General features: G+C 34.3%; 3 protein-coding genes across 8 annotated transcripts in view; 2 read left to right on the top strand and 1 right to left on the bottom strand.

Moving 5' to 3' along the window:
- Swt1 (Swt1 RNA endoribonuclease) lies at positions 1 to 6,071 on the top strand. 2 transcript variants are annotated; one of them, XM_069122285.1, is made up of 12 exons: positions 1 to 279; positions 514 to 1,132; positions 1,270 to 1,449; positions 1,526 to 1,959; positions 2,068 to 2,304; positions 2,379 to 2,609; positions 2,683 to 2,937; positions 4,450 to 4,642; positions 4,721 to 4,836; positions 4,924 to 5,081; positions 5,145 to 5,285; positions 5,360 to 6,071. In XM_069122285.1, the coding sequence occupies exons 1-12, from the start codon at positions 148 to 150 to the stop codon at positions 5,592 to 5,594; spliced, it is 2,931 nt and encodes a 976-aa protein (XP_068978386.1). In that variant the 5' UTR covers positions 1 to 147; the 3' UTR covers positions 5,595 to 6,071. The 2 variants fall into 2 exon arrangements, with proteins under 2 accessions (XP_068978386.1, XP_068978380.1); XM_069122279.1 differs by having other exon boundaries at positions 1,243 to 1,449.
- On the bottom strand, positions 5,279 to 12,546 carry Phyhd1 (Phytanoyl-CoA dioxygenase domain containing 1). The gene is made up of 5 exons (XM_069122389.1): positions 12,386 to 12,546; positions 6,896 to 7,039; positions 6,699 to 6,812; positions 6,457 to 6,607; positions 5,279 to 6,366 (listed from the first exon to the last, which is right to left on the bottom strand). Exons 1-5 carry the CDS (start codon positions 12,404 to 12,406, stop codon positions 5,948 to 5,950), a joined length of 849 nt encoding a protein of 282 aa, XP_068978490.1. The 5' UTR covers positions 12,407 to 12,546; the 3' UTR covers positions 5,279 to 5,947.
- Positions 11,392 to 24,357, top strand: part of LOC138184429 (uncharacterized) — a 28,645-nt gene continuing 15,679 nt past the window's right edge. For 2 of the 5 annotated variants that reach the window (XM_069122363.1, XM_069122334.1), the window contains exon 1: positions 24,069 to 24,305. The gene's annotated coding sequence lies outside the window, so the exon portion shown is untranslated. Of the gene's footprint in view, positions 11,755 to 11,832; positions 11,950 to 24,068; positions 24,309 to 24,357 lie in introns of those variants that run through there. The other 3 variants (XM_069122352.1, XM_069122344.1, XM_069122373.1) reach the window with 2 other exon arrangements.

The raw sequence follows: 24,357 nt of genomic DNA, 5'->3' as shown, positions 1-24,357 counted from the left end.
TATGATCAGTCACCGCCTATTGGCATATGATATCATTGAAGTTTATAAGTGAGAATGTAATGAAACGTAAAAAAAAATTTGTGCCCTCTAATGACGACTTAATTTTTCTTGAAAGTAGTGTTTACATGGTTTTCGACTATTTCAAACATGATGAAACATAAGTTACCGGAGAATTGGAGTATACGGAATTCAAAGAGATATCCGCATAAAATATATTATTTTAATGAAAAAACAAAGCAATCATCTTGGGATATCCCGACAGAAGATCAGACAGAACAAGTAATTTGATATTTCATTTTCTTTTATTTTTAATTAATACTAATGATAATAGGAAGTGGATGATATTTTGTTAGCCCTTTTAAAATTGTACTGCCTGTTCTAACCTATAGATTATAGTAAGTTATCTTTATTATATATTTTCGCATATTTTTAGCTAGTAATACTTCTCATACATAATTTAATTATAATTCATAATCTCTGTTATAATCATAATGCAAAAAATTATTTGTTTAGGTTGAAAAGAAATTAGGTCGAACTGCTAAAAAACGTAAACAATCACAAAAAATGAACTTACAAAATGATGAAGATAATGAAGCGCAGTTTACTGTTTCTGAAAGAAATCCATCTGAAGGGAGTGCATCTGAAAAAGAGATCACAAGAAGAAATATACTTACTGCTAAACGTTTCCATAGGCAAATGCAAACTAAAGCTAATGAAGGAAAGGAAACACCTCAAATGAAAGAAATTCGTCAGAAAATGTTAAAAAAGAAAGAAAAAATTATTCCTAGAAGTCCTCAAAGTTCCAAATCAACTAAAGATGTTTCAAAATCACCACCTTCAAGGCTTGGCAAAATTAGTCCACTGTCACAAAAAACTGATGTTTATACATACTCAAAAGAATCTTATACGCCACAAATGCAAATACTTTTAGAAAAAAGGCAGGGAAGGATATCAAAAAGTAGTCCTAAAAAAAAGACAGAGGAAGACAGAAGCAATGTGATAGATAAAGGAGAAAATCCAATTAAGACACGGTTAAGAAATCAAAATGTATCTAAGCAAAAAAGTATTTCAGATGTTTCATCTCCTTCAGAAAGCAGAAGCCAGAGAGAAGTACAAAAAGGTCCAAAAGTTGGTTAGTATATGGAAGAAAAAGTTATACTATGTTATTTTCTATAATCTTTTTATGTACATGGTTAAAAAGTTAAAGTCAAAAAATACTAATGTAAATCATATACTACATAGCCATAGTAATAGAAAAAATATTGGTAGGCAAAAGAAAAAGCGGCAATTTGGGTGAAGATATTCCAAAAGTGCAAGGTCGAAAGTCTATGAAAACAAATTTAGGAAAAGAACGTATGGAAAGATTGAAAACAAGCCTATCATCGCAGCAGTGTGATGATAATCTGAGTCATAATAGTCCTACAAGTTCTACTCCTGCAAAGAAATTTAGTAAGTGTTGTAACAATGTTTTTGATGTCATAAATTAAAGTTTATTCTTTGTATTTAATTTCTTGAACAATTATAGACATGCCATGCATTTTTAAAAATACACAAGTTAGATTGGAACGTTTGAAGGAGACACATGTAAATAATAAGATTACTAATAATAAAAGTGTATATACTCGTGAGATAAAGGGAGCAGCAAATGCATCTAAAGATCCAATAACAACTGTAGATAATATAATAAAATGGGCCTATGAAGATTCTGTTTGTGAAGAAATGCCCATGCCAAGTGTTTATAAAGACGCGGAAGTTAGATTGGAACGCTTGAGGGAGAGATGTTCGAATGATAAGATTGCCACTAATACAAATTTAAGTCCTCCCAAAGTAAAAGAAACAGCAAATGCATCTAAAAATCCAATAACAACTTCAGATGATTTAGCAAAGTCAGCTTATGAAGATGCTTTTTGTGAGGAAATGGACTGGGAACCATTGGAAGATGAAAAAATTATGTTTGAAGTAATGTCAAGTACTTTTATAAATTTTATTCAGTTGTCATATATAGATTATTATAATGAATGATAGAGATACAAATGTTAAAGTATGACTTATATTTAAATTATTTAGGTTCAAGCTGTTAGAACCCAACTTTGTACAGAAAACAATGTAAATACAACTTGCAATATCCCTAATAATACTTCGAAATATCCCTTATTATCAGAACAACAAGCAAAAAGGCATTTGTATATTGTTGTTGATACAAATGTTTTTCTGTCAAATATTGATGCTGTTGAACTGGCAAGGGAAGCTATTTTTAAAACTTATGATCATTCAATAATTACAATACCATGGACTGTTATACGTGTAAGATTCCATATTTTTTTTATTTATTTTGCTATTTCCTAACATTTGTAACTTTCATAAATAATCTATTACAGGAGCTTGATTATATTAAAGATGATAATGGTAAATCAAGACCAATATCATTATGTTTCAATGCAAGGAAAGCTATAAATTACATTAATAAACTTTTCTCTTCTAAACAATCTCATGTAATTGGTCAAACACCAGAAGATGTTGCAAAAAATAAAGAAAGATTTTCTATTGACTGTCCAGATGATGAAATTCTACAGACTTGTTTACAAATTCGTGATTTGGGGAAATCCGTGGTAAGTTATAATATAACATACTTTTATAAAAATATTTAAATGTGACTTTATATTTTGGTTCTTTATTATTCAGGTATTATTATCTTATGACGTAAATCTTTGTAATAAAGCGATGATTTATGATATTGTGACACTTGGAAGAAATGATCCCCTTGAAAAAGTCGACTATCTAAATGCCACCAATGTAAATAAACCATTGTCTAATTCTAATAATGGAAATCGAGAAAGTTTCAGTTTGAATTCCACATCAATTATGTGTGAGGAATTGCAATTATCTGATGAAATATATGAGGACATAAAAAGTGTTATAAGAGACTTTCTAACAGTGGTAAGCATAAAGATGATATATGTTATAACTAGGTAATATAAGAGAAATATATATATGTCGAATCATCGTCGTAATACGGGTCCGGGTCGCTATCAGAGTAAGGATTTGGGGTATGTGATGAACCTTCACTGGAACTATCCATCTTCTTACGCAGTTGAAATGACGTTTATTAACACAAATAAGGATATTACAGAGTTAACAAGGAATCGCGATGATTAGGCACTAGTGACACTGGTCTAAGACTCGATAACGAACCCGCGGTCAACGGGATAGTTGGTTTAATTTTTCGTCAAAGTCTAAGTTGGAATTTATATCAAACGTGGAGTAATCACAGATACTAAGGCATTAGTTAACCCGTCAATGAACTCGTACACGAGAGAGAGAGAGAGAGAGAGAGAGAGAGAGAGAGAGAGAGAGAGAGAGAGAGAGAGAGAGAGAGAGAGAGAGAGAGAGAGAGAGAGAGAGAGAGAGAGAGAGAGAGAGAGAGAGAGAGAGAGAGAGAGAGAGAGAGAGAGAGAGAGAGAGAGAGAGAGAGAGAGAGAGAGATGCTATCAAGGAAAACTATGATGGGGTGTGTCTAAGGGCACGAAATCATCGGATTCGTGGAGAGATGCCTTCATTCGGGAAGTGAGGGAAATTGACGTTGCTGTTAATTGGTCGATTTCCATGTTGGCGGTTAGAGAAGGATACTGGCCGCCCTTGAGGGAAAGTTGCTAGCGGGAAGCGTCGTTCGTGAGAAAAATAGATTTCTCCTATCTTCCCATAGTTGGGACAAAGACTGCTTGTCTGTTTGAAGGACCTTAGTTAACAAAATCCTAAGATTTATAGCGGGTCCTGAGGCTAGCTTAACTTGTACTGTGTAGATGCATCGACATCTGGTAATCATCTTGCCCGAAGAGTAGGGTCTGCGTATGGCGAGCCACGGGACAGGGACCGTTGGAATGTTTACTGTCGAGTGCCCCTACAAATATTTCTTTTAATGAGAGCTATACTATTACTCCATACCTTTGTTAGACAAAACGTTCATCCCGTGACCGCGGCTACGTTCGGCGACTGATTGTCGCCTCGAGCCCAAGCTCATTATCACAAATCTCAAACAAATACAATTGGATAGAATAACGACAATTGTTTAATTATGGCTATGGTAGACTTTAGATTATAATTTTACGGATTTTCCCGAAGTCTCAAAGAGAAGGCTCCGATGTCCTTTCATCTCCGACATATATACAGGGTGGTTGGTAACTGGTGGTACAAGCGGAAAGGGGGTGATACTACGCGAAAAAAGAAGTCGAAAATATAGAATAAAAATTTTTTTAAAATTTTTTTTTAAAAGTTTTCCATTGAGACAACGATCTACAGTGAAATCCGTTATAACGAAACGTGATAAAGTGCTCGCGTACCGAGCGAAAATTCAAAGTCGATTTTCTCGAAAACAAAGCCTCAAACGAAAAATTTTTGTTCTATATTTCCGACTTCTTTTATATATATGAAATAATAGTAATTTTTTTACAGATAGTTAGTAAAGAAATGTATGCTTTATATGGATCATCTTGGGAAAAATATGTTATTATAAAACCACCTTGGACAACTGTGACTGTTTTACAGTGTGCTGTAAAACATTGGATAGCTGCTACAAGTGAATCATTTCGAAGAGCAGCAGAATATATTTTGAAAGAATTATTACAGATATTTAAAGATATATCTGGTAATTTTGTTTCTATATTTTGAAAAAGATCATCGTTTCGGAGATTTTTATTAATGTTTAAACATTTTTCTCTTTAAGGCCCAAAGACTTTGAAGGAAAATAGTTATATCTTGGACAAATTTAATGATTTGGTACAAATGGTTAATATAGATAAACATTCAGTTTTAATGTTACGAATATCTAAAAAAATTGATGTAATTATTCTCACAATTTCTTCTATTAATATCATTTTAAAGTATTCTGAAATAATTTGCATTTTCTTAACGGTATCATTTTTTTAGGAGTTAAAAGACAAATGTCGTGAATATGAATCTCAAATAAATAATCACAAACTATGTAATGTTATCGGAGTTGAAAATGATGTCGAGGAACAAGAACGAAGAGCACAGAAAGCTTTTCAGTATTTCGAAGCAGCATATGTTTACGCTCGGGATATGGCGTAAGTTTCCTAATTATATTTGTTTATGATGTATTATTGATATTTATTCATTTATATGTACAGTGGTATAACAGCCAAAACAATAGGAATGCCTTGCACTTTGCATTACAATGTTCCTAATCCAGTTCCATCTGTAGAATTTATAAAAAAAACAATACCAGAAATTGCAACGAATGTAAATAAATTAGAATGCAATCTAAGCGCGTAAGTTGTTTATTATTAAATTATTTAACCACTCTTTTATATGTATACATAGTAATAACCATATTTTATTGCAGTGTAATAGAAGAAGTCAAAAATTCTTGTACGGATTATCGAACACTAATACATTTATATCAGACATTGATAACGTTTCTTCCTGAGAATGCATTAATAGCACTGAAGTTAAACGATGTTAAAATAGAGCCTCTTGATGTATATTGTTGCGTGAAACGAAAGGAGGACGTACTGAATAGAGGTCTACGTCAGCTCCAAGAACTCAATATTCATTTTAGTAGATTAGCAAACTACTGATGTACATAGATGTATATTTATAAACCGACTAAAATTCTTCTGAATTCAGTTACATCCGTTTTACATAATGTATATATACAAGCTTTTGTTTAATTCAATGGTTTAGATATCACATATGTATAACATAATGTAATATTGTTTGTACGGTGAATGGTGTTTTTTCACGTAAAGTATTAACACCACAAACACTTTTACTAATATTTCTATATTATAATACAAGAAATAACTTTTGTACAAGGTGGAAAATAAAAATGCACAGCCAGAATAGCAATAGATATTAAATAATGTTCCCTGGCAATTTGTAATAAAATAATTTGACAGTGCTCTACCGATCGAGCATTATCTCTGTAAATTTAATTTCTGTACAACTTTGGAAATCCTCCTGGAGGTGGTTGCAGCCAGTTTTCTTTCGAATAGGAGGTGTGTTGCGTCTCGATTACGTGAAACGTGTAAGCGTGCCTTGATTTATCGTTTTTGTTTGGATGTGAAAAATGTACTACTTGTCCGTGAATGAGAATGCAGGTTCCTTTGCTAACTGGGACTGGTCGAAAATTACTAAGCTGATAACAAGGTGCGGCTCTGTCGTAGACTAACAATTCCTTGGATTCTGGATCCTTATTCCTTACATAACGTCGATGAACACCGCTCTTGTGAGAACCTGGTGCGATCCATAGACATCCATTTTCCTGAGTGGCATCTTCCAAAGCGATCCAGAAACCAACAAGCTTCACTGGTTCCGTGTACAAATATGTTGCATCTTGGTGCATTATTACTATTATGAAATTAATTTATATTTAGATGTTGAAAATTAAATTAATTTAACGAATACAAAAAAAAGTAAGAAATATTTGTTTCTCTTTACCTTCTGATCCAATTCCTGGATTTTTGTAAATGTACATCGACTGACAAATAGCTGGTTCTTGATAATCTAATTGGAAAGCTGCTTCTTTAACTCTTTCATCAAAAGTATATTTTTTGAATGTAGGGTGAAGCCAGTGCAGGGCGTGACCTACCTGTAATTTTTTCAAAGGAAACATTTGATATTTATATAAGTAATTATTGTAAATGTTTATTATTATTTCAAATTAGTATCTTCATTTTTACCTTATTTAAGGACACTCGAGGATGAACTTTCAACTTTCCATTATCGTCTAAAGCTTCAGTCTCAAAGAACACACTGATTTTGTTACCACTGTCCAGAAAATATTTATCTTTGCTCTGAATAATAGATAAATTCGAAATGTAAGCGTCGTGTCGATGATACTTAAATAAATAAGACATTTCCTTAATTCAACTCGTACCTGTTGCAATTCTATCGTACTGAAAACTTTCCTCTCATTTTCCGGAGGTAAGTTGGTAGTGAATTCTTCTCCGCAAGATTTGAGTTCGTCGATCTCTTCCGGTTGAAAGAAATCTTCCAGGACGACGAAGCCATTTTTCTCAAACTGTGGATATGCAAATGTTTTATCTCGTTATTAATCATGCTAATAGCGACGAGTTCAGATGATTCATTTTCGTCTGTATCTTTCGAAAGAACACGGTATGTTTGGCACTAAATACTATTGATATAATTTATACGAGCATAAACATTGGACATAAACTGTTTTGTACATAAATCAAGCTTGGCTTGACTCTAGTTTGTAAATGAGCTCCCGAAGCATTACCAATTCGATTATTCACTTTTGATATTAAATTACATTCATATTATTTATGGTATTTTTCGTTTGTGATTTCTTAGTAACAAAATTTATAGGAAGAATAAGGAAGGCGTGGAAAAACTTTCTATTTTTGTCATTATATTCTCTCCTAAATTATTTATTTATTTCCGAAATATATAAATAGCATGACTTCACATACGAATTCAACTAAACTTAGCATGTATATTTCTTTTCCAAATATTTAATTCGAACGTCAACAACAACAATTATATGTATAAACATTTCCATTTCCCTATTTAGTTTTTAATTTATTCTTAATTATTTTTTAAGCCTAACAGGTAATCTATTTGACGACATTTTTCATTCTCCAGCTATTTAAAATTTAATTTAAAAGATAATAAATACAGAATGCGATCGAATAACATGTATAATCAGGCACGAGGTGATTTCTTATCATAAAATAAGAACAAAATATGCAATAAAATTGTTTAATTTAAGACATAGTTTACGAGAAAATCGAGTTTGAAAATTTATCAAGTATACTTGAACATGATTAATTCCGGACTAAATAGGACTAAATAATCAACAGGAGATCATTCTACGTATGAAAATAAGTCGAAAATGCAGAATAATATTTTTTCTCAAGACGCTTTGTTTCTGAGAAAAATAAATTTAAAGATTTATCATACGCGTACACTAGGTCGATTCTTAACTAAATATGTTCGAATTTTATTTTCTGGAAAATGAAGTCCCGAACGCAAGAATTTTATTATTTATTTATATATTATATATATTACTCATTTTCGACTTATACTTATGTATAATTTATAAGTATACTTGATAAATTTTCAAACTCGATTTTCTTTTAAAATATGTCTTAAATGAATAAAATTTTATTGCATAGTTTGTTCTCACTTTCTCATAAGGAATCACCTCGTGCCCGCTTCTACATGTTATTCGACCGCATCCTGTATAATAAGACAAGGAAAAACATAGAAGTTCTTTTCAAAAAACTAACGATTTACCGAAACTAAAATTTCTTTTTTACTTCAGGACTTTCCCACCTTTCCTCTTTCCCTATACAGGAATCGAATAATTCGGATAGATTCAGGGGCCCGTGGAAAAATCTCATTCCATGTCACGGCTGAATCAGACGAATGAGTATGATTCGTCCGGCCCAGAATAGAAAGGCGCGCGCGTAGGCGTTCATTCTTCTTCGTGAATGGACACGGTGCAGCCTTTCGTGTTTCACGGGTCCGCGAGTCTGCGTTTTATGTGGTCATTAGACCAAAGTAAGGTCGAGACCCCAGGACCCAGTTGTTCTTTCGCGAGAGACTGTATCTGAACTTTCCCTTCGTCCACCATTTACCACTTTGATAACGTACAATTAAAGTTACGATTACAATGAATTTGTGTTCCCACGAACTTTCTATACGACGAATGCGTCAGACCGATGAAATATAAACCGCTCAGGAAAAGAATTTCACATTGATCAACTCCACAAATTCGAAAAAGATCAGACAACGGTGCAAACGTTATTCTTTAAGATTCACGTTTTCAATACCATTGTGAATCAAATTTTTGAAGCTTTCGGCTGCATCTTAGCGAGGGAGGAGGAGGAGGAAACGGAGGAAAAGAGTGGGTTTGTAAACGTTTGAACGAGACGCTGCAGCGAGACGAGAGAGTAAGAAGAGGTGTTTTAACGGACAAGGCGTATGTAGAGCAGAGAATGAGCGTATTAATCTTCTACGTTATAGAAAGCGCGCGTCACTTTTAATTGCCGCTCGATGCGCTAAGTCGCAATTAGAAATGCGCAACGTGGCGGGAATGCGGGACGTTTGTATTTTCACGCCGAACTATTCATTCACCGATTACTAGAATCACAATATTATTGATTCCTTAATCGCCGTATTTCAATATACGTTGGATCGATGTATTTTCTATCAAATTTAAGTACCATTAATTTATTTTGATTGTCATTATGTAGTTGTATAACAAATCTCTGTAACTTGATCCATGATTATCGTAATTACCGTTTCACAAGCTTTAAAAATTTTTTTTCGAACAGGCAAGTAGACTGTTCGTAATTAAATACTTAAATAAATGTTTCAGAAACTTTTTTATTCGTTGGAAATTCATGTTCTCATAGATGATGTTACAATTAGTGTGATAAATGATCTTCCGTTGTTATAAAGGATTAAACGCATCATTAAAGAGAAGAACGATTGCATGGGTAATTATTAATGTATTTAGTAAAAGGACATTGAATGTGAACAAGTCTCTTAAACCGAGCGTGACATCCCATTAAAGAAATTAGCTCTTCTCTTTCTCTTTGCTAGAGCCATCGTGGTATTTCTGTTTCAAGAGATCGCGTGGGAGGACCAAGAATGACGTTTCGTCGTCCAAGAACACGGATGTAATACGCGTTGGCCTCCCTTGGTCGTTTAATCGTCACCTTAACCGGAATCTAAAAATGGATCGCCGGATCACAGCGCTGACCACGTGCATCTGATTATTATATATACGACTTATATATGTCTCGATCAGCGATTGGAAATTGTTTGACCGACTATATTGTCGGTAACAACGATATTAATGTCTAATATATATATATATATATATTATAATTATTATATATATAATAATTAGACTATGCAATTATTTTTATGCATTTATTTAAAGGGAAATTTAAAGATGAAAAAATGCGCGGAGTTATAAAGTAGAGTTCTCATCGTGATATTAGGTGACATAAATTTTTGTCTAGATTCTGTTGTTTCAATCGTGTTTGACAAAAATACGACTTTGCATAAATATCTGCAATCTAGCGGTCGTATTTGTCTGCCTCTGTTAAAATGTTACTCTAAATCGTGATGTATTTTTGTATTCATGATTATGTGTACATATATAATGTACAATTTACCTATGTAAAATAAAGTTGTGATAAAATGAGTTGCTACGTTTTTCTATAAAGAATAATTATGCGCTAACGCGATTTTAACGTAGTACAAAATTATTTGGACACAATTTACACGATTTGCGAATTTCGAGCATTAGTGAAATAAAGCCAGAAGTAACGATGATGTAATTAACAAGCGTATTAATTGCAGAGATAATAACTGTGTGTTGGTAAAACGTTGAATAAATTGACAGATCGTTTCAATATTACAAATATTGAATATTGTCGTAATATTATCAAGACAAACAGTTAGTTAACTACTTAAACACTTCTACCAACAAACATTGCGATGAATCCGCCGGAAAGTCCTCTGTTAATAATAGTGACATAAATTATGCAACGATCACAATTTAGGTAAATTATTTCACTTGTTATTGTTTGTGTAACATTCCAAATGTCATCATTCTCCCGAAGGATTTCCATGAAAACAATTTATTCAACTGTCAGACGCTCTGAATAGGTACAGAAAAAAAATACTAGTAACACAGATTGATACTATTTTCCGCAATGGAATATTTCAAATCAATCAATTATACGCGTAAAACCTAAGCGTAACAGTGATTCTACGAAGATATATCAATAACGTCGTGTAGTATACAAATGAATAATTTCTTGTGATCGAATGAAATCTTAGTTACGAAGGATTAATAATACAAATGTCTTAAAAACGTTAATTACTTAACAGAAATTACTTAAATATTACCATTATTCAGTAGATATCAACAATTTCATTTCAACGTGCAATCATCTACAGAAGAATTTATTTCTTTTATTAAATCCTTTTGTGATCTCTGCTAACTATATACCTACTTGCATTAAATATCTTGTGATTCCTATATACATTTTCGGACTTATTTCAAACATTACCAAAATAATTATGATAGTCGAGACTCATAATACTAATGAAATTTCAAAATATTTCGTATAATATATATAATATACACGTAAAAAATATTTATAAGCGTTCAAATACTTTCACGAGTATATAAGAACGGTTAACGTTATTCTATATCGACTTGTTTGGGACGTGGTCCATAGTAGGAGGATGCTGACCTCCCTGAAACGATAGGTCGGGCTCGATTATGCCAGTCTTCTCCGATAACGGCACCGGCCATTGGTCTCTCAGCTCTGATTTTGTCGTCTCTTCCCTTTCGACAGAGACACTGTGTCGTTGGGATTCGCTTTTAGCGAGCCCGTATATAGCGTCGTGATCGTACACCGGATCGTTTGATCGGCGAACGAGGCCTGGTGACCTTTGATAGGGCGATTAAGGATCGCGATCGACCGACTGCTACTTGTTTTTCTTTCGCGACGCGGCCGCTACTTGTAAACAAGCCAAAGAATATTTCGATGCTCGTAGATAGTCGAAACGAGAATACCGAGTCTTCGTCGCTTTTGTTCTAGACTTTGATGTATCGTCGAGACAATTTATGATATCGAGCGTAATTTTTTGATACAGGCGAACAGCGTGTTCGCGTTCCATGGTATCTCGAATGGGAGTTTGATTTCTGATAGAAAAATTGGATGGTTGAACTTGGAGGAGATTGTAATTTTCTACATTAATTATACGAAATTTGCTTTTTTGAGATATATTTTGATTAGTAAATATGGAATATTGTTTTAGGAATAAAGATTGAATTTGTGGAGAAGGGAGAAAGTACTTAAAATGTCGGCGACACGAACTGAATTTAAACGAATAATCTCAACGCTAAAAAAGGTAGAACGCTTATTAAGAGGCAAGGTAAGTCGTTTAAAAACACGAGCTGAATTTATACGATCTTATCTGATCTTACGTTGTACCTGCCAAGTTTCACGAACAAAGCCACAAGAAGAGCCAACAAAAATATTACATTCACTTCACGAACACAATATCTATCTTCTAATCAAAAAAATACAAATTTCACTGTATACTATCGTACGTTAACAAACTTTCTCTTTACCTACAAATTCTAACAAAAATACAAACAAGATAAAATACAAAGATAAAAGAATTAACGACTGACAGGAAGAAAAATGATTTTAAAAATGTATGTAACTGACAAGATAAGAAGCAACTGTCGGAATATCGGAGAATATAAACGCGGCAAAGTTCCACGTGGTCGCTATGGCGCGAACATTCTGTCGGACCTTGACTTCTGTTCGAAACAAGGTAACGGAGTCGTGAGCAACTAACTCACCTGCGAGCGGATATCCTTCATCCTATTATGTCCGTCACAGCCGGTCTCGGACTGGTCGGTCGGATTTGCTGCGCAGTCGAGCGAGCCTATACGTCCGCGTCCACGACTGAATGCTACTACGAAATGACTAGGTGAACCGCGAAGGCTGTGTGACGACGGTTGACTCGGATCGAGTCGTGTGGAATCGAGTCGAGTCGGCCTATGCGGCGCCGAATCGTATAGAGTCGTGTTGGGTCGGGTCGGGTCGAGTCGAGTCATCATTTGAACGCGTACGCGCCACGCTATGCTATTGGCTCGCTTCTTTAACACGTGTACGCGATTACGCATGCGTCGATTATGAACTTTTTACGCGGTTCAGTCATTATGGGTCAAACATATTATATTGAGTTAAATATATGTATATACATAAGCTCGCGAAAGTATTAGAACATTCGTAGACATCTTTTACAAATATATTACGTGCATTATACGAAGCATTTTGAAATTTTATTAGTATATACCGCGTGGTATGAGACTTGGCTATCATGGTTATGTCGATAAAGGGTGAAACAAATCTGAAAACGTATATAGAAATGACAAGATATTTGATACAAGTGTTTAAGTAACTATATTTAATATTATACACATTTTCAGATTAGTTTCAAGTTTTATCAATATATTGATAACATCGATGACAATTTTTGTGAAACAAGCTGTAGCAAAAGCATTCTTATAGTATTTTTTCAATCAGTTAGATATTATGTTATCTATAGAATGTACATAATATATTCGAGTTTATTCGATTTAGACGACCATCGATCAACGTACGATTCAATATCTACGCATCTGGTTACTTACGAAAAACTGGAAAAGCCTGTATCTTGGTGGAATATTCAAACGGATAGCCCAGTTAACTTGAAAGTTTTTATTTGTTGGCGAATTACATGCAGAATATTCTCCGCGTTCCAACTCGTTTCTGTTGACCATTAGCAAAATGTTGGAAGTTTAATTTCACTTCTCGCCTCGTTTCCTGAAACGCTCTGTACATTTAAGTTTAATTGAAACGGTCTCGTAAATTGTCGATCGCAACACTTCACTGTGCTGGTCTTTCCAGACGCGTTTCCATTTAAATGCGATTCAAACAAATGCAATTCTTCAATTTTAATCTGACTTCCCGCGAATTTTGACGTGACCTGTATAATTCAATACGATCAGCTATTGCTCTCGCTATTTGACACCGTTTTAATTAATGCCTCGATGCTTATGAAATGATTTCCGTGTTTAAAATTAATCCAAAGGAATGCCTCTACACACGGTTGTATTATTATTTGCCATATATTTCAACTTACCCAAGGTGCTTTGTTTTTTAACTCCGTTACTGTTCTCGAATTTTTATCTCTCAATCGCGCTCCCGTTTCAGCGAATAAGCAAATTTTTGGTGGCTCAAGAAAAATATTGATGTATGAATCGTGTTTGAACGACGGTTCTCTCGTATTCTTTGTAAACTTAAGGAACTTTTTCTGGTAGGAAAATACTATTTTATATTCTTTATTTATGTAGTTCACATAATATAAATTTCAATAGTGATTCACGTAAAACACGTATCTACAGTCGTACGATATGGAATTTTGTAAAAATTATTGGCTGATACAGGTCTAACGATAGATCCTAAACTCGTTACTGCTTACAATTTAATCTGTTCTCTTACAGTCAATTTTCAAATTTACCAATGAATCAACTTCCTTCACTCAAAACTCGAACAGTCTTCCTGTTACTCACGTTTGCTTTTAGCTTTTATTTTGAACTAAATTTACTCAGACGTTCCGCCTAAATGCTACCCCTTACGTTACCTCATCGTTTCTTTTCTAAACGTGACTCAGCCAAAGACACAATTATTCGAAGTATCAACAGAATCTCCTACGTTACATTTTCCTCAAAATCATTTCGTTCCGGAGAAAATTTCTAATATGCTGTCCTACATTGATCTCGATATCCAGAATAATAACATATACTGAATAATAATATATCCTGACACTTTTGTCCATTCTTACTATAACGACATATGAATTTTATCAAAGTATTCAAATTAACGATGAATTAATCAGAATCAGTATGTAAATTACCTGTCAAAAAGCATGACGACAATATTTTTTATATTAATGAAGACAGGTAATTTTGAGTAAAAATATAACAATTGCTCTCGACTTCTATAAACTTCCTGTTCTTCGATCCAAAATATGCGAGATGCAACAAATTCCCATGTTGTTACTCATTTGTTTTTCGAATGAAATTAGTCTCTCCAATTGAGATTCAGATGAATTGGACGTTGATAATCGGCAAATCATACAGCTTACTTTATGAAAGTATTCTCAAGAACGTTGCAGAAATTCACAAAAAGTTCGTTGAATAGAAACAGAGATAGTCAGATACCATTTTTCTCTTTTATTTCTATTCGACAACATAGGCTATTTATTACTTGTTTAAAATCCAAACGAGATAAATTAAACGAACATTTTTGCTCTTTTTATTTTCTTTTTGTTTCTCTCTTAGACAATATAATATCTTTTCTCGTTTACTCAGAATCCAAATGTGATAAACCGAATTAACACCTTCCTCTTTCTCCATTTTTCTTTTTCGTCTCTATCTAAAATATATATATATATATATATATATATATATATATATAAATATATATTTTTTTTTACTATATATAAAACTATATATATATATATATATATATATATATATATATATATATAGTTTTGCTTGTTTATTTAGAATTTGAACATGACATAAATCTTTCTGCTATCGTTAGAAAATGATGTTAGATGAGAAAAAGTGACACAAAAGTATTAAAGGCAACGCGTATCTTCACTGATGGGAGTATTAAGAATTTATGAATGTACGGTCTTATTTGAAAATATCTGTTTGAGAATGTCAGGCAAAAAGTTATTATTGCCGAGTTGGAACAAAAAAGCTGTCGGGACGGAAGGGTTGAAAACACCGACACCCTATTCATCCCGTGTTTTTATCAAGTCGCAATAATCGTTTACGTTTTCGTTTTCTGCCTGCGACAGAGCCTCCGCGCCTGGCGTCGGCCAATAAAATAAGATTTTTGCTCGTAAGATTAACATATTAACGAGTGACGCGCGAAACGAACTTCCCACCTTGCGCCTCTTCACTTTATCCATTCTTCTCTCTGGTGAGAGAATGTAAAAAACTCGAGGGACTTCCAACGCGATCTTTTCATTCGCCTAAAGGGATGGAAAGAATAGAAAAGGAAGAACGTAAAGGTATTACGTTTAAAAAAAAGATTGAGAGTCCCGTTAACGATTAACGATATTCGCGTTCTCGCAAAGTATGAAAGTGCTAAACTCGTTAAATAACTTGAACAAGTTTACGAGATAAGCGATAAAACTGTAACGTTTAATGCTTTCTGCTCCGGTGAGCACGTACGCACGCATATCTATTCGGCAAAATTTATCGTTACCTTAAATCTGTAAAGATATCTAATAATTAGGGTAACTTATCAACTAAAAATGCAAAAATTCCAAGGAACACTTCTGATACGTGTACTGTTTAGAAAGAATCAATAAAAGTTCAGCGAGATGTAACAAATATTCTTGAACAAAAGAAATAAACAGAGAAAACATAGTAGAAAACACAGAGAGCATGGGAAAACGTAAAAATAGAGATATCACGAAAAAGCGACGTAAAAATGCAAGGAATAAAAAGACCTCTTTTTATCAAGAAAAACTGGGACACTCAAATCACCGTGTATTCGCTCGAATTAATTTCTTCTCCATGCAAATTAAAAATTATCTACAGGTATTGCACGGTAAGAAGAGTGTAAAATCGGTTAAACCGCGATCTTTTCAAAACTATAGATCCGTGTAAAATTTTTCTTTCGACTTTCACGTTCAAATTTCCGGTTGTACGTGAATCTTACGTTTTTTTAAATATTTGATTAATTTCAGGAAATCGATCGCGTATATGAGATAGATCACGTATACGTAGACGAGCGAGTTGCCGATTCATCTGCGCAGTGTATCACGGGAAATGGCCCCGGCGGCGATGATTTCCCCGAAAGAAATAATTTATCCGCATCAAATCGCGCAGAAGAACGATTTATCCGTCCCGCGACGCGGACTTTCCGCGCTGGAGAAATATATTACATCGCTTATCGCGACCTGACTATATTTCCAGCCAGTAGTATATCAGTACAGGTGACGCGACCTCGTGGCCCTTATATCTGGGCATGTTTATGCAATTTCATATTTCTATGAATGGAAGTAAAGAAGTGGTTTCTAAATAGATATTTGTTCCCAAGCTCGTTAAACGTTAGAACGAACGTTTTACCTTGAATATATGTAACAATAAGTATTACTAGAAATTTAAAAGAAATTTGTAATGCGCGAAAACGTATAAAACATCGAAAGTATACCTTTTACCATATTTACTAGATAAAACAATTTTCTACTTAAGTTCCATATTTTACATTATTATTATTGTATGTATATATATATATATATATATATATATATATATATATATATATAAATATGAGTTAGCAGAAATATTCGTAGTCTAACCATTCGTTACGCTAGTTACATTGGGAATTAAAAGATGTTTCCAACCACGGCACGGTGTTGATCGGTGATGTTTTACCAAATTTTTGAACGTGATTAAAATAAGATCAATTTCATGGGCCAGAAAATTCTCGACTATGAGAGTAGCAAGAATAACGTTGCCAGAGAAAAATTTGCAAGCGCAATATAATATTTCGCGGACGTTAAATGTAATGGTGCAGTATATATTTCAATCTATTGCAGCTTTCAGAACAAGATACATATATGAAATAAAATTCGCATAGCAGGCAATATATACGTTCACCGTGGGCCCCAGGTGGAAAAACGATTAGACTTCCTTTGGTTGCGACACGAACGAGGAAAGCCACTCGAAATCAAGAGACTCGACCGGAATAAAATTCGCAGGAATTGTGGCGCGCGCGGGTGCTATTTGACTGCTAGCCAAGCCAGACGCCGACTTAGTTTCTTTTTAGACCGTAAGGCTTAGCTGGTGCAGCATTATTGCGCTATTAATGCCGGGTCGTCGTTGGTGCCGCTGCCCGGAACGAGATGCAACTACCCTTTCGTATCATCCATCCCTCCTCTCGAGAAAGGGGCAGGTTACGACTATTTCTTGATAATCCGGATAACCTGACGCGGATGTACACGTTGTGGGGGAACGTTGGTATTTTGCCAAGGACGCAGTGTCGGAGACTTTGGTGGTTAGGCACACCTGAACGGTCCAAACTATTTCCAATTCCTTCTCTTCTAACGTGTTTTGGCTGTTTTGGTCGGTGTCCCTCGTTTTGTTAGCTTTTGGTAAATCTTAAGGATAGTAAGAGATCGTGTTTTTAGTCTTCGACGATTGATAAATAGCGCTTTCTAATTTTCACATTAGAGTTGTGCAATTTTCTACGGAGCAAGTCAACGACGAGTAACGTCTTGTTTTTGAGTGAAAAGTAAGAAAGACGGATAAGAATTGGGGAAACGAACACAGCAGGAATTGGATCGGCAGATATTCGATTCGGGGTAGAAGAAAAGAAACAAGGACACAATAAAACAGCAAGCGAAAGGAAGAAAATACGATCGATTAAAAAAGAGGATAAAAGAAAGAATGAAGCGGACTGGAAAGTGAGGAAATGATGTAAGGAGGAGGGGGAAGAAAAAAGATAAACGAGGGATAAACGGCGAGAACTAGGTCGTAAACGTTCGTTTTAGAGGGATGACGGGATAAGAGACACTGATAGAGAACGAGAACCAAATAGAAGACGAGGCACGGAGAAGTAAAACGTTTGTACGAATGAGAAAGGATAAAACAGAGGATTAAGGGAACGAAAGAGGACGAAAAAAGAGGCAGAATGTGGAAAAGGTAACGCGATAATAAAAGGAAAATAAGAAAAAATCGATGAAAGAGAATTCGGGAAGCGAGATTGATGAAAGGTGAGAAGAAGGATGAGGAAAGGGAGAGGAGATGACAAAAAAGGAAAATGACGCGGTACAGAGCGGAAAACGAGAGAAACGCGTGAAAAGAGGAAGGAAAGAGGTAGCAGAAACAGGAGGTAAACGAAACAAGGATAGAGAAACACGCGGCTCGACTAACAAAAAGAGAAGCTTTATTCAAAACATCCCATAAAAGCTGCCAGTAATAGAGAAACGCATTCGAGCGAACAGCTTTCTCATTCTGTTTCCTATTTTCGCATTTACGATCACTGTCGAAGAATACACACGCTATTGTTCCTTTCGTTCCTGTTTATTAAATCTGCTAAGATACTTTATTTCATGCACGTAACGTTAGAATGATCGTCGAAAATGTTCTGATCACTTTTCAGAGTAATTCACCCAAGAATTGTTTAACAGCTATTTACTACTACAGGATTTTAAAAAATAGCGAATTAATTTCGTAACATCCAGAAATATAGATCATTTCTAATAACCTAGAAACATTCACGTACACGGAACATTCAATGTAGATACACGGAACAGTTGTTCGCAGGCAACAGAGTCGTGAAATAATGGGACAGAAAATCTGGTTTAAAAATATTTACATCTAACAATACTTCGAGTTTATGATATTTACGCTGTACGGAGTTGTTGGCCACAACTAGAAGTGGCACAAAAATTGTAGCCGAAAGAGTTAAGGCAAAACGCTGAATAAAAGTGTCATACGAACGATGAGGTGACCATCGTGTATGCAAAGCAAAAACACAACAAAAGGGAAAGATGAGGGCGGAACCGGAGAAAAGTAGAATGCAGGAACTTTATTCGAAGCTCGTAGGTGGCCAATCTCGTAAAAACCGTCACTGGTAACAAGGAAACGGCGCGACAGGATCGAACCGATAATACGAATTCTGTACGAGGAGAAGCGAGAGACGTTAGCCCGCGTGGGGTGAATTTGGCTCGGGTTGATATTGAACTAATTATCTGGATTAGCGTACCGGCTGGTAACGCGATTTCTGGATTATATTTATTGACTGGGGACTACGGGAACGCGGCCGTATTCCGCGGCGGCTTTCATAATTCGGGATTCGCTTTAAAACGGATTTCCCATCGAGCAGCGAATATACAATTGTCTTAGGGAAATTTGATTTTCTGTCGAGACTCGCATGGTTCGTCGATTATTTGTAATTTTTTAAGATGAGTTAGTTAAACCGGTAGGATTTTTCTATAGTAAACGACTTCCGCTTCATGAGATATGGTACATCTAAATGACACCATTGTGTTCCCTGATATGCTGTCTCCTCTCCAGTTAAATACGTCAGCGTTATTCGGACGAAATCAAGTAGTTCGTTGCATCAATTAGCTCACCGTACAATCTGTAGCCAATTTAACCGCGTAATAGTAAAGGATTTTTCCTGTTCACAATCCTTCTTCAGGTACAATATTAATAGAACATTGTCAGCCATAAGTTTGTATTATTTAACGTTACAATTTGTAACGGAGTTGTATACTAAAGGGCTGTATATCTGTGAATAATAATAATAATAATGATAATATCCAGTAGTCAAACATTAAGTTGACCAGGGGTCGTTAATCAAGTGTGATACAAAAATGCTGCTTTGTATAAAATTAAAATTGCGATATTACATCCTGCAAAGAGGAAAGAGTTGACATGTTATTTAAATTTATAATAATTACAGATTTTTCAGAAATTTACTATATTATATAAATTTTTAATATTTATTACAACATTTTGTACTAATTTATGTTGTTCTGTTATTTTGTGTTAATTTACTTAATTTACTTCTATGTGTATATTGTCGCTCAACAATTATTTATCAAACATGTGCTTACTGACTTATTTCGTAAAGATAAAGAATTCGAGGATAACCACAGCCGGTTATTACGTACTTACGTATAGGTTAAATATGTACTTTTTTCCTCAACCCTTTCAACCAAGGCGAAAGATTATTATTAAACTAAAATATAGGTTGTCGTGAATTATTTATAAATGTTCCCTTAGTAACACATTTTTTCGTCATTCGAGAAAGTAATTGTCAAGTTCAGAAACTTGCTACCATTCCAGAAGAATAACTCAACATAATTATGGGTGAGAAGTCAGTTCTAAAGCTGAGAGAAGAAAGGGAAGAGGCGTAATGCAACGAGGAAGAAGTCGTTTCGTTTGCGAACGTTTCCCTGGAAAGTTTCCAATTTTAAAACGAATAAGGGTAATGCAATAGAGGATGATTAATCAACGAGTGTCTCTACGAGCAACTTTCTAGGTATTAATGTTGCGAATTATAAAGATATTATAGCTTAGGCGCGAGAGAAGAGGAGTTAATTAAACGTAGTTTCAGAGCAAGTGTTCTAATAGATGACCTGATAAGTTCGAATAGATCTCGATACAATTTGAACAATCGATGCGCACGTGTTTGAAGGCTGATCATTAATATCAATAAGCAACGGGCTAAGGAGTTTGATTCGTAGGTTAATCAGTTTATTAGGCGCTTCGTTTAATTCGCCATCTTCGTTCTTCCTCGTTGATATATTTGTTTTCTGAATTGTTTCAGATTTCCTATATATGAATAATAATAGTAATAATATTATTATTATATAGAAATTATTTATAGAAGTATTATTCCTTAAAAAGTGACGTAAGTCAAAATTGCCAATTTAAAAGAAAATCACACATAATTTCATATAATTTCATATAATATATATAATTTAATATGCAATAACACAATATGTAAATTATGTAATAACACATAATTTCGTTGATTAAATCTATCAGCAAGTAGAATAGAATGGTAGAAGTACTTTTCATCGATAATTATTAATAACAAGAATGAAAACATTTATGTGCATTGATCAGGAACAAACCTTAAAACTCCTATCTTCGCCATATCGAAACAATGGCTTTTCGTCGAAGAGTTCGAAGAGTTTCGTCTTAGCCTCCGGTAAAATCCATTCGTATCTTCTTCAAACAATCGCTTCAATCGGAACAAACAGGATTTTTGTCTCCGAAATAGATTTGTTTCCATTATTTCCATAAGAACAATGGAAATATGTATATGTGCATCTTACCTTACGGGGGAAATCGTATTTGCGTTCACTAACTCATCTCGAGATTTGATCGTACACAGTTACAAATTAATAAAAAAAAATATCGATCTACATCACAACCGAAACAACGCACAAAAGCTTTCGTTCATTTTTTAACTGTGATGTCTCAAGCCTGAAAGTGACCCTAATGGAGAAAAAAAAACGAAGTCGCTGGAAGTTCGTGTAATTTCTGCCGGATCACGAGGCCTGTGTGCGTTGATTAATTACGATCACACATCGCTAATTTGCCCGAGTATAGTCGAAATTTCGTCGTTTTCTGGAATGATGTGTGCGTGTTTGACGCACGTGTACCGAGCTTTTACATTCGCGATCACGTGCTGACTGCACGTGCATTGCTCACCGATCACGTGCCAAGTACTTGAAAGCAGCTTCGATTATCCCGCGAGATTTTGCCACGATCGTTCGCACTTCTGATGTATTTTTATTTCTGAAAATAGACACGTTTATTTATAAGAAGAAGCTCGTGGAGTTAAGTTTTCCTCGATTAGATTTTCTAAGTTGAGATGACCTCTTGTACAGCGGCAGGGCAAGGAAACCTGATAATGGCCATTTTTGTGATTAATAGATTAATGTTTATCCTCCTGTAATTTAAATATTAGATAGATATTTATTTTTTATACAAATTTCATCATCTATGATATGACTTTTTATTCGTCTAGACTTCATCATCTGTATAAGTTTTTGAACTCGTTTCGAACAAATGTTTCTCCGGTACAGAGACATTTCTCAACCTCTGTCGTCTTTTATCTACGTCTTCCGACAGTCGTTAGACAAAACAAAAATTAAACGAATTAGAATACGTATTTTTCGTGTTGTATCGAAAGACTGTATTATGAAATACAATTTCATACATATCGATAAAAAAAGTTCAAATCAAAAAAATACGATAGAAATGTTTTCGCTATACAAAATTCTCATTTTTACAATATATTTTTATTTTTATCAGATACAAATTGGTATTTCAGTTAGAACTACAGACTGTAAATGGATATATTCTTACTCGATTACATTAGGAGCCATATAAAACGATACTTAAGGCGTATATGATTTATGCAAGTTCTTCATGTAGGAACAACGTTTAATTTCAAGCTAAAGAAACACGTTCGTTTTGATTCTACCTGCCTATCGAACGTGATTGTTGTTGGCTCGTGTATTATTTATCTGGAAAAACGACGATCTTCGATTACGTAGAAGTATTACGGTAGAACACTCATACTGTCTCTTGACCTCAGATAAAATCAATGGTGGTCGACTGGATCGACCTCTAGGTCATCAGTACGATAGAAAGCAGCTCGTGTGCGCATTTTTTCGCTGTTACTCTCGTTTTTTTTCTTTTTTATTTTCTGTTTATTAATATTTCGATACGATATTGCAGAAATTTGTCGTCATCGTGTCGACACGAAAGTTTCGTTTCATTGGCTTTTACTGTACGCTGAAACCGACTGCAATTTCCTTACTACGTGCGTTTATCGAATTTTTATATATTCAGCGTATTTATAACTCCGAGTCTGAGTAACTATTAAAGAAATTAATATACAAACGATTACGTTAGCGGAGGATTTTTAATTTCACTGACATCACGACGACAAGCATTCGGTTTATGACTGAAACATTATTGATTTATCGTGTTACATATTATCGATAAAAATTATTAATTCTAATCGAAACTTATACTCTTACGAATTTACCGATCCAGATATTAATTTTCACCGCATTTATTCAGAAATAATTGTAACAAGCTAAACCATTTTCTGCGATCCTCTCTGTTGAGAAGTAATCGTATAAGAGAAATGATAAATCGATAATCAAGGGAAATAAAAAATACTTAATTAACATCGAAAAGTTACAAAATTGATACTTCTCATATGAAATATATAATTTTGCACCTTTTTGTAGTAATAACAAGCTTGCTGTATTCGTGCACATCGAATAACATACTTAATTAATAAAGTAATAAATAACGTAATAATTAAAATGCATATACGCCGATTAATACGTCGAAATCAATTTTATCGTGTTTCAATACTTCACTATACACAGCTTTGATAATCATGAAAAATAATATATACTTTGTATCATCGTATTATCATATATTTACATTTTAATTATTACTTTTCCATGAAAATACAGATTCAAAAATAAGATTAATAATCTAGACCAAACCCCACCTTTTTTTTTCTTCTATTCCAGCCTTTCAAAAAATCTGAAAAAATTCTGAAATTATCAGCAATATTCCTATCACGTTGTACGATCCACTATCTTCGAATTAATAAATTTAATAATTTACAAATAAACATTCGAATCCCCTGGTCTTACAAGAAAAGTAAAAATCTGTGTTCAGAGTCTCTCACGAAAATAGGAATCTCCCAACAGGGAAGAGGAGTAAATTACTTTTAAGCTCAGAGAAAATTATCCTCTCCATCGATAGAGCGATCGGTCCGACCGATCGAATGAGAAGATCACAATGATTCACCATTTTCGATGGTATCGCGAATGACATGATGCAGTTAGGGGAAACTCGTGGTAGGGACCTGGAACCAGCTGTTCTAATCTCTTTCGACTGGCATATCGTGAGTGGAACCGCGTAGTAGTACGCTCGACGTCAGCGTGGACGTTCGACGTTTCCTCTCGAATCTCTTTGATTCCTGCGACGTGTTTTTCCCATCCTTCCACTCCCTATATTTCCTATAATTAGTTGCTCGTTCACTCAGAATCGCGATAACCATATTTATTCCTTGTATTTGATATTAAATAATCTAATATCAAACTTATCCTTCGAGTATTCCGTCAAACTCGTCTAATTTGGGATTATAGTAGTAACCAGTTCCTTGTATTTAATACTAATTTTTCTCCTATTTAATATTA

Source organism: Bombus flavifrons, chromosome 1 (assembly GCF_040668555.2).
Source record: "Bombus flavifrons isolate JBK064 chromosome 1, iyBomFlav1_principal, whole genome shotgun sequence".
NCBI classification, from domain to species: domain Eukaryota; kingdom Metazoa; phylum Arthropoda; class Insecta; order Hymenoptera; family Apidae; genus Bombus; species Bombus flavifrons.
The sequence above is the reverse complement of the archived record's forward strand: the minus strand, read 5'-3'. Positions and strand labels throughout refer to the sequence as shown.